Source organism: Thalia democratica, chromosome 4, assembly GCF_965202585.1.
Source record: "Thalia democratica chromosome 4, ktThaDemo2.hap1.1, whole genome shotgun sequence".
In the NCBI taxonomy this organism is placed as follows: domain Eukaryota; kingdom Metazoa; phylum Chordata; class Thaliacea; order Salpida; family Salpidae; genus Thalia; species Thalia democratica.
Window position 1 is genome coordinate 75,481,819 of NC_139168.1, and position 11,396 is coordinate 75,493,214.

Genomic DNA, 11,396 nt, shown 5'->3' on the forward strand with positions numbered 1-11,396 from the left:
TAATTTTAATCTAATCGGAAATTTAATAAATTGAATTTTTTTTTTATTAAGAGATGTAAATTTTTTTTTTTTAATTTAAAAAAAAAAGTTTATTATAGAATAAAAGAGCTTAATTATCCCACAAAATTTTAAAAAATGTTTACAAGTACTACTGCTTATAGTTTTAATCTTTTGTAAACTTATTATAAATATTACTAATGCTTATTATTATTATTATTTGTTACTCACTGGTTTTTATACAATTCATTAAATTTTAAAAATAGTCATACACGTCTGCAAAGTACAACCATTGTAAATATTTGAGTTGTTTATAACTTTAAGTTCTAATCTATTGTTTTTGTGTCTAAATAAAAAATGATTTTTTAAACAAAAGTTATTTTTTTGTTTTAAATAAACTGATATTTTCCCCCTACAAGTTAATAAATAGTTAAATCTAAAATGTCTAATATATAAAATTTTGTAATCTCAAACTTATGATTCGAAAGTATTAAAAAAAGATTTGAAACTATTTTTCTTTTATATATAAAAAAAATAATTACGATTTTATTGATTTTATAGTTACATTAGCGCTTTAAGATTTTATGTGGAATGGAGTAATTTTTTTAACAAAAGTAATTAAATAAGATATATTTATTGTTTCGGATTTGTTCAAATATTTAACTTTATTAAGCTTACAGCTTACTAAATTTTGAATTTTTAACACTTTTAATTAACAAATTTTATTTAAAAACTTCAAAATAAAGTATTTAATTTTTATACAAGATTGAACGTAACTGAGTCAAATACAACTATTAAAATGTAACTAAAATTTTATTTTCACATAAGCAGGTTAATACCTAATAATTTTAAAGTAGCTTTTTTAAAGTTTTTAAATATTGATGAAATTATATAACTAAGTTTGTAAGTCAAAAATTGTGATTAGTTATATCAATTCGATATACTTTAATCAGTCGTCTATTATAATTAAATTATAACAACGTAGGATATTATTAATAAGTATAGTGTTTAATAGTAGTAACAGTAAAATTTTATTTATTGTACACAGTAATAACAAAATATATTTTACAAATCATTAATTTTATTTTTGTTTGTTAATTTTAGTTTAACAAGAATTTTTTTTTTATAAAGTTCAAGTAAATAACAAAATATTTCTAAATATTTTAACTAGGTAAAAATAATGTTGTAAGTTTTGTTGCTCAGATTTTATTTAAAAAACTTTTTCAAGCTAAATTTAACATTCTTGCATTTCATTTCCTTTTACATATAGTTTTCAAATTAAAGTATGTACTTATAAATTACTTCAAGAGAAATAATACTCGTATAGTTTTTTTCAAACCGTAATAATAATTTTCAATATCCTAGTCAAGACGTTAAACTTTGTCCAAGTACGGTATTGTTTGACTATTAAAAGGAATTTTCGAACACCAGGACCACTAAAACCATTTATTTTGAGCGAATTTTTTTAAAATATTTGCTTGATACTAGTATGTATTATTATATTTTTTTTTATTTAAGTATTTTTAAATAACATATTTTTACAAAAGTTTTGACAATATAGTATTTAACAATTTCAGTTTTTTAATAGAGTCAAACAAAAGTTAATTCTAACTTTATTAATGTTTTTAATATCTCAATGACGTCAGCCATAAATACTAGCTTTTGAATATATTTAAATATTAAAAAAAAATCTTTAATTGTAGTTGATATCTCGATTTTCAAGTTTTAAAGGCAAATATAAGCCTTTTTTATTTTTTTACAAGCTAAATTGTTAACTGTATAACTCACTTTGTATTACAAAAAATCTAAGAAAGTTTGTTAATGTTTAGTTCTTTTCAGTAAATGTTTTTTAAACAATTAGACTTTAATCTACGTTTTAACATATGTACTACTATATTATAAACAAAAAAAAAACTTACTTAAAGGTTTAAATGATTATACCTCCGTACTGAATAAGTACTAAATTTACAAAAGGTGTTCATGACTTCGAAAATTAATAATTACACTTATATAACTACAATCGTCTAAATCAAAAAAAAATCTTAAATAAAAATGGTGTAATTAAAATCTCTATTGGCTTTTTTTTTTTTTAAAAAATTAACTAAAAAAATATATTAAAAAGTAGTGTATGAAACTGTATTTGTAAAACAAACTTTTGTGGAAGTTAAAAATAAAAAAGTAAAGAAATGACTAAGCATTTTGCGCAAAACTTAGTTTATCATATTAACTCTTTAAAAAAAAGACTGTTTGAAATATTACTTTACAGCAACTAAATATTTTTAATTCTTGGTAACATCATTTTTTAAAATCTTTACTTCAAACCTCTGATTAAGATCCATCATTAACTAAATTATGCTCAAGGGCTGAACAGTCCTAACCTAGTCAAAGTTTCAAGTTTTAGTTCAGATGGTCTAATTTCGTTTTTTTGCGAAATGTATTTCATTTAACTTTTAAAAACACTCGTTGGTTCACTTCGCAAACATGATCAGTCCCGCAGTCCCTTTATCCCAACAACTATTTAAAATCTAACTCAATTTTTTTATTAAAGTGTTGTTATAAGTGTCTGTTAATTTTATTGTTAATGAAAATGAAATTCTATGACTAAAATCTAGTACTTGATTTATGACAGTTAGTAATGATATAGGCAGGTTTACGCCATACGAACTAAGTAAATGATGTTATAGAAAGAATTTATTACTTCCAAGTAAATAAAAACAGTTTTAACCAGCGATTGTGGCTTAAATCGACAAAATATATAAAGTTATTTAGTCTTTTATAACTTGTTATTTTTAATGTCTGTCGATTAGAATAAAGTTTATTTAAAAGTAAGTTGAGAACATATATATACTAAAAAATGTTTCATCAGTTTCTAAACTTAAATAAAAAAACTAAACAAATGTTTTTATCAAAATAGAAGGATAACAGCTAGTATAACATTTAGTTAGAAAATAGGTATGTTTTACTCGACTATTTTCATTTATATTTAATTAGGCTTAGTTTGCCCTCGAAATTATGTATAGTATACTAAATTACTGTATTTAAATTACACAAAATAAAACTAAAAAATGATGTATTGTTTGTAAATGGCGTCAGTATACAACTTAATACTTGAAAAAACTGTATTGTTTTCTTTTTTATACTTGTTTTGTTGTTATCCTATTTAGCTGTAAATTATTTTGAAAGGTATACTAATTTGTATGACTTTGATGTTGGTAATTTGTAAAGTAGTAATCAGGGTTTTTTTAAATTCCAACGACTAAAATATTATTGAAGAATATAATTTTCGTAGTTATAAAACTTTATAGAACACTAAAGGTTCGGAGCATAAAATACATTCAAATGTTTTGGCTTATAGAGTAAAATAAACAACTTACGTTTTTATGGTGATGAAATAGCTCAATTTTTTTAGTTGATATTAATTAAAACTATTTCAAGTTGTAAAGTGTTAGTAGGTTATCTAACTTTAATCCAATTTAGTTCACAGTTATTGACTGGGTAATATATAGAGGATAAGTGACGATCTCTAAAGGAAGTACAATCTTGCTATACACTGAGTTAGACATTTGCGAATCTAATGTTGTAACCAAGCAGTAGTATAAAAATATGAAAGGTTTAAGCATTGACATTTTTTTATCTTGATACTTTAGTTATGTCTAGTTCTAATATGTATAGTTAAAATAGCAGTAAAAGCGTTAAAAGTTTGAAAATATTATAATCTACTTTAAACAATAAACTATTAAATATTTTTTTTTTACTTATTATTTTATGAATTCCTACACCTCAAAAAACTGTTTATAAATATAAATAAACAAAGTGTTTCATTAAAGTAAAGTTGATGTAAAGTTTTTCTAAAAGTATCTGCATTTTATGCTTTTAAACATTTTTATGTTTTTAAAGTTTTTATATCGAAAACTTCAGTTTTGCACTCTGTATCATAGGAGTTAAAACAAAACAGTTCAGGAACAAATTTTTTATTTATGAAAATATTTCATTTATCTCATTTTTTATAAATAATTAACCTTTATTTAAAGTTAATGATTTTTTGTAAGCCTAATGTAAATAAACGACAAATATTATGTTAATTATTTGTTGTCTTAATTATTAAGTAGAAAAGTATTTTATACAAAACAGCGTCACTATTATTAATCAGACAGCAGCTTAATATATTCAATTTGGTTTTTAAAGTAAAAGCATTACATTACAATAATAGTATGTTGAGATTTAAAACAGTAACACTAAACTATAATGTTTTAAAAGGCTTTTTGTTGCCTTACAAATTTTCGTTTCAATTTATATAGTACTAAATGTCATACATTTATCTATTGTTCTATTATATTAAATGTCATCTATTTACATTTATAGGCAACATTTAAAGCTAAAATGATCTTTCACAGTTTTAAAGTTATATTACCACTTTTTCATTGTTGTTTATCATTTTGCATTATTTATGTATTTACTCTTGTAGAAGATCCATAAAAAACTTGCGTTTAAACATTCATGATTTAAAAAGCTAAGATTTAAAGACTTTACTTTAGGGAAGACAGTGTGGTGCTCATGATGGTCTAAGGTCTCTTTTATTTAATTTTCGGAGAAACAGACTTTAAAAAAAAATGCGTTCATTTTTTTGTACAAGGTTATTGTTTAATAAAAGATTAATTTTAATGATTTACTACTATGAAATTAGCCATAAATAGTGTTTATATAGTTTTTGTGTAATTTATGAAAAAAAATAACATATACAACTTCTTTAGAAAATTCGTTTAAACAAAAAACAGAACAAATGCTTTAAAAAGCTAAGTGCTTTAATCATCACCTAGTATGGCTTGAAATATATATTAATTTTTATTTGTTTTTCTTTTAGAAAACAACTATTGTATATATAATTACGTTAGGTTAGCATATCAAGGTTAAATGTAGCTAAAACTATTAAAAAAAAAACAAAGGAGAAAAGTATCTAGAATATTATAAGTATTATGTAAAATACTAAAATAATAATACCATTTAGTATAAGGAAAGTTTGTTTTATATTTTTGTTTATTAGTTTAAAATTATGCAGCTTATATAGTTAAATAAGGTATCCTAAACATCTAAAATAACCTGGACACCTGGAGTTAAAAACTTTAGATAAAAATATTTAAATTTTTTAAATTTTGGAAAAAATCTAGAGTTTTGAACAAAAATCACTAAATGATCTAGAACTTTAAACAATTTTTACATGTTAGGGAGTAAAATTATAATGCGACTGAAAAAATCTATCGTATATATAAACAGTTGATTAAATTTTTGTGCAAACAGTTATAATCGTAATAGATTTAAAACTATTAAAATATAAAAAGACAAAAAAAAATCGTGCAATTTAGTCTTTTGAAAAAAGTTCTCCTTTTTTCATTATTGACACCTACCTGATTATTTTATACAAATATTATCAAATTAACAAGTTAAATAAAATTATTAATAAAATAGAAAAAAACAGGAGATGATAAAAATAGGAAGTGTTTCAATAGTTAACAATTCTGTTTAAAATTAGTTTAAGTGAACTTTTATAAAGTACAATCAATAAAAAAAATAATAGAATTTAAATTTATTGACCTTAGCATTTTCAGGTAAAATGTTAGTCCGAAATTCGCAAGACAAAGAACTATAACAGATATAAAATTTTTAAAATAATAAACTTTCTAGTTTTTGGAACAAACTTAAAAGTTGATGGCATTAGTTATGTTATTAAAGACATGGTTTGTCTTACAAATTAAGGAAGAAAATAGGGTGTACTGAACAAAATTAGCACAATAATAAGTACATAATTTATAATCAATCGTTTGTTGGTGACGTCAGTAGAACACATAAGACTTAATATAATACAATAATAATTAATATTAATTAAATATAATTTTAGTTAGTTTATTTAGACTGACTTGACAATACAGAATGAGTTACGAATTCAAGATGCTGTGCTTTGCTTTACACTGAGCTAGAAAATAGCAAACGTTAGGTTGTTGAAAAAACAGTAATAAAGAAGTTCAATTTTTTACCGCTAATATAAATTTTTCACATTAGGGTAAATATGAAACAGATTCTAATTGTAAACTATTAATACTTTTAGTTAAGTATAGTCGGGCTTCGTAAAAAATACTACTAAAATAAATATTAAAAAAGAAACACAAATTATATGCCTTAAGCATTGTTTTCTTATAAGTTTATAATTTTACAAACTGTTATTATTGTAAGGGTTTCAAAGCCATAGAATTTTTTTTTATAAATTAAGTGAATTAAATATTGTAAGTTTAGTTAACGGATTACTTTATAATGTATATTTAAAAAAAAATCGAAATATTTTGTTAGTTTTTCTTTAAAGTACCTTTTTTTTTGTTTTTCAAGTTAATTTAGTCGGATATTCTAGTGAAGTCAAAAAGAAAATAACGCTGTTAACTTTAGCAGAAACAAAAAAAAAAATCTGAAGAACTTTCTTTGAAAATTGCAAAAAGGCTTGTAGTTGCCTTACAAACTTTGAAAAAGAAAAAAAATAGTTAATTTTTATTATCTATAAATAAGTATTTAGTTTATAATGTAGTATTTATGGTTAACGTTAGCATAAATTTCTTAATTTACTAATTTTAATACCTGTATGAAAATCGATGTTGTATTGTCAATTTTTTTGCAGCGATTACTATTTCCTAGTTACTTTTTTATTCAGTGATTACTAATTTGTATCAAGTATTATTCTTTGATTGAATCATACATATCTGCAAAAAACAACAAATAAAACATATTTAAATTGATTATAATTTTAATTTTTTTAAAGCTTATAATTATTAGCTTTTCAAATGTACAACATAATTTTAATCAATTAAATTTAATAAAAAACGTCAAATTGGTTTTGTTTTTGTTTTTCAACTGTATACTAGTACAAGAAAAATTAATTTTGATAAAATATAGTTTTTAAATTTTTTTATTAAGCCTGTTAATAAACTAGTATTTTATATAGACATGATACGCATTACAAGTACCTACTAGTATAGTTGTTTTATTTTAGTATTTCTTACAATTAATTAAATAACAATTTAGTCTCTAAAAAGTAAAAAGAAGTCTATGAATTATAACTAACTGTTTCATTTTATTCATATTTGTCAAAAAACAAAAGTTTAAATCTTTCGTTTATAAAAATAATTCTAATCAACCTTTAATCTGACTAAAAAATTTTATTAAATCGTATAAATATTACATAAAAATTCTTCTTAATAAAGTCGATTTATAAAAGATTTATTAAATAAAAACGAAACACTCGACAAAGTTGTTAGTTTAGTCTGATATTTTTTTCTTGATTTTTGTAAAAAACGTCTTATAAAAACTGTTGAATTTAAAGTTTTTTGAAAAAATTGTAGTGAGTACTTAACTTTCATGAAAATTCAACTTTGTTCTGATCTTTTATTTGAAAAATAAGGGTTGGTTAGTCTTACTACTAAGGCAAGTTAAAATTTGAGGCAATCATGAAAAGCTTATATGTGCATTACATTTTTTTACTTTCAGTGTGAGAGTATCTTGGTAGAATCTCAAGAGTACATAATGAAAATGTATAAAAAGTATTATTTCTGAGGTCTTTAAGATATTTAGAGTCTATTTTAATTTTTAAATTTATTTATTTACAAAGGCAACAATGTTTCTCCCCTAAGGGATCTTCAGGCCTGTAGATAAAATAAACTAAACATAAGACGAAGGACAACTTAAGAAAATACAATAATGCAAAATATTATAATTGAATTCAAATAAAAATTAAAAAGTGTATAGCGCTACTACTAGATAATTAATTAACAAAATTAAAAGTTTTATAATAATGAATAAGACTTTTTACTTTTTAAATATGATTTATACTTACAATAGATGATTTGTTCTATATAGATTTGGATTTAGCTTATAACAACACAAAACAAAATGGCGCTTAACAAATGAGGGTACAAGTAATAACAAAAATAGCAAAAATAGAATTAAGTGATAAAAGAATTAATACGCTAAGTTTTAAAATAAAATTTTCTAAAGTGCGGGCAGGTGTAGAAGAGCGGGCAGGTGAAGATTAAAATGCTTAGTCAATTTCGATATCCAAAAATTTTACCCGAGTATCAAACTAACACACCTTATGAATGCTATAGAGTTTGCAAGAAAGTTCACTAAGATAAGTGAAGAAGATGTGAAGATTATAACACACACTTGAAATTCAGTTCTCACCTACGATGGAAAAGTATGGACCAAGAAAAATCAAAAAGAATCATCGTTTGACGTCCCTATGGGGTCGTACTTCGGAGCTGAGTTATGCGAACTTGTTGGTCTGCACAATCTTGATAGATTAGGGAAAACATAGAAGTCAAACCAGATAGGCCTATATAGGGATGATGGCTTGGCGATTATCAAGCACAAAAACAACCAGGACCTCGAGAATATAAAAAAACAAACAATAAAAACCTTTAAAGGAATTGGTTTTAAGATAACAATGGAAATTGGTATGACTAAATTCAACTTCTTGGACATCACACTAGACCTCACAAACAATTGCCATATGCCATATAGAAAAGAAAACTCCTCAATCAGATATATCAGTAGTAACTCCAACCACCCGAAGATAATCAAGAAAAACCTACCCAAAATGATTGAGAAAAGACTAAATAGACTGTCCACAGACCTAAGAACCTTTAATAATGCAAAACATAACTACCAAGTTGCAATGCTCCAATTCAACTTTAAATGTTTGTTACTATTACTAAAGCGGATTCATAATTTAATCTTCTTTGCACACTTAACTTTTTATTTATAAAAACTATATTGAAAATATCTCGTATAAACTAAATCTTTAATACGAGAATTTATTTTCTTATAATTAATGCAACTTTATTGCCTGAATTATATACAAACAAAACATTTTATAAGCATTAGTAAGTTTATAAATACAACCTACATTAATAAAATTTTATTAATTTTTTTATCTTAAACAAACATAGTTCAAAAACTCATAGTCTTTACACTTTTTACCTAAACTTAACAATTTATTATATAGTTTATAATTTATGTAAATTCTTAAACTTAGTTTCTGTTTCGTGTTCTGTTGCATCAACAGTTTAAATAGACTTTATGTGGACATCGAAAATTAATGATAGAGTTAATTCAGCTATTAGTAGCCTTAAAATTTTTTAGTAAATTTTCAAAGTTCAAACGAGAATAACAATTTATATACATATTCTAACTAGTTTTTGTCGGTCACGTTTTAATATTTTTATAATTACCTTTTTTGAACTTCAATTGACTTTTAAGCTTGCAAATACTATAAAAAAGGGTTCTTTTTTTTTTTTGTAGTTGTCGAATTATCCTATAAAGTCTACAGAGCCAAAATCTTGACTTATGTGTTTCGTAAACAAGCTTATTTTAATATAAAGGTTTTATATACCACTTTGCAAAAAGTGGTATGATTTGTTGTTTATGTTAATTTTATTTTTTATGGTTGTTTATACTTTTATTCTTAGCAAAAGCGACAAACAATCTAAATGTTGATAGAAAATCTAGTTGTTAATACTATTGTTTTAAATATATTCTAGTATTGCAAATATAAAATATATGTATATGTCAAAGTAAAGCATTTAAGCTATTTATAAACTTTGGTATAAATTTCTTTCAAACTATACAAATGAGACTCAATTTTTAGAACAAGATATATTTCATGCTTCTTTCATCAGTTGTTTACTAAGCAATAAAAATAAAGTTTGAATTTAACTTATATAGTGGAAATGCAATCAACGTAATTAATAATAATAAAGCAAAGAGTAATTAACAATACATAAGACTTATAATTACAATGCAACTAAAAAAATATAATAATAAAACAGAGCAACAACTTATAAAACAATTTAAGAAAACAACGAAACAGTATAATCAAAATCTTTATGTTTACATAACTTAGGTTTTCTTAATAAAATACAAATAGCCTCAAGTTTAATTAAATCCGAAATGTGAAAACATTTTTTAACAATTTTAAATCTTTTTAAATTATAATTACTAGCACAATCAAGGTTATTTACTAAGTGTTCAGAAATAGCAGATCTTTTTGAAGCATTTATTACTCTAATAGATTTAATTTTCTCATTACTCTTACAAAATTCGTCAATACTTTTTGGAATATGTTCTTTTATTCTTTTGCCAAATTGTCTTGAGGTCATCCCGACATAACTGGCTTCACAGAAGCAGTTAAACTGGTAAACTACCATACTTTGTTTAAATTCTGCTATCGGATCTTTTCCTCCAGGTCTGAACATTGGTTTCGATATAAAAATAACAATTGGCTTAGCCGAATGATACGTCCTACTTACTAATTTACAAATCTCTCTTTCTAACAATCCTGAGTTCTTATTGACATAAGGCAATACTAAAGGAATCAAGCATTTCTCAGGCCCTACTGGCTTTATTTTGTTCAAACTATTAAGATGTAAATTTATAGTTTTATTAACAAGTTCTTGTGGATAACCATTTTTATTTAATATCAATTTTATCTGTTTTATTTCATCATCAATTAATTCTCTTGAACAGATCTTATGTGCTCGATGGCAAAGCGTTCTTGTTAAATTTGTTTTTCTCTTCATGCTACAGAATGAATGGAAGCTTAAGTAGTTACCAGTGAAAGTTTTCTTTCTAAAAACGGTTGTCAAAAATTGATTCTTGTTTCGTTTTACTAAAACATCAAGAAAAGCTAGTTCATCATTGTTTTCCTTTTCTGAAGTAAATTTTATTGAAGAATGTGTTTTGTTCAACACATCAAAACGTTCATCTATGTCTTTCTCGTCTTTTCCAAGTACAAAACAATCGTCGACGTATCTATAATAAGTTACTTTGTATTTAGAGACCACCTTTCTTTCTATAAAGCCCATAAATATGTTTGCCAAAGTTGGCCCTAACGGGGAGCCCATGGCTATTCCATCATGTTGGGAATACATTTGTGAATTAAATGTAAATTGTACACCACTAGTGGATAACTTTAAAAGTTCACGAAAATTGTTTTTGCTTATTCTGGGTGTCTCAAGTCTATACAAAATGTCAACACAAATATCCAATACTTCGTCTAGCGGTACATTTGTGAATAAGCTCTTGATATCAAAGGATGCCATAAAAGTGTTATTTGAATTAATCTTTTTTTATTTGATCAGCAAAAGAAAATGAGTCTTTTAGCATATATGAAGAGAAATGTTCCAATACCGGATAAAGTTGGTCATTTAGAAATTTTGCTAACTTATGTTGAGCAGAGTTCACCATGGATAGGATTGGTCTTAAAGGAACATCTTTCTTATGTATCTTTGGTAAGCCATACAATCTTGGAGTAATGGAACCAACAGGTTTGATCGAATTATAGATGTCTTCATTAATTTCTTTGG

The 11,396-nt window shown here is 24.0% G+C and overlaps 2 protein-coding genes across 2 annotated transcripts in view; one reads left to right on the top strand and one right to left on the bottom strand.

Moving 5' to 3' along the window:
- The window catches only part of LOC145833634 (uncharacterized), a 31,193-nt gene extending 22,846 nt beyond the window's left edge, over positions 1–8,347 (top strand). The window contains exon 6 of the mRNA XM_082940780.1: positions 8,208–8,347. Coding sequence (XP_082796906.1) covers positions 8,208–8,347 — 140 coding nt within the window. The remainder of the gene's footprint in view (positions 1–8,207) is intronic.
- Positions 8,348–10,255: 1,908 nt separating this feature from the next.
- Positions 10,256–11,132, bottom strand: LOC145833635 (uncharacterized). The gene is made up of 2 exons (XM_082940781.1): positions 10,643–11,132; positions 10,256–10,278 (listed from the first exon to the last, which is right to left on the bottom strand). The coding sequence occupies exons 1-2, from the start codon at positions 11,130–11,132 to the stop codon at positions 10,256–10,258; spliced, it is 513 nt and encodes a 170-aa protein (XP_082796907.1).
- Between the last annotated feature and the right edge of the window lie 264 nt (positions 11,133–11,396).

Excerpts from the sequence above, each read along its gene's own strand:
- LOC145833635 (XM_082940781.1), bottom strand. The coding sequence starts at position 11,132 with ATGGCATCCTTTGATATCAAGAGCTTATTCACAAATGTACCGCTAGAC. Across the intron at positions 10,279-10,642 it reads TAGAAAGAAAACTTTCACTG|ACCTGGAGGAAAAGATCCGA; the intron begins GTAACTACTTAA and ends ACCAATGTTCAG.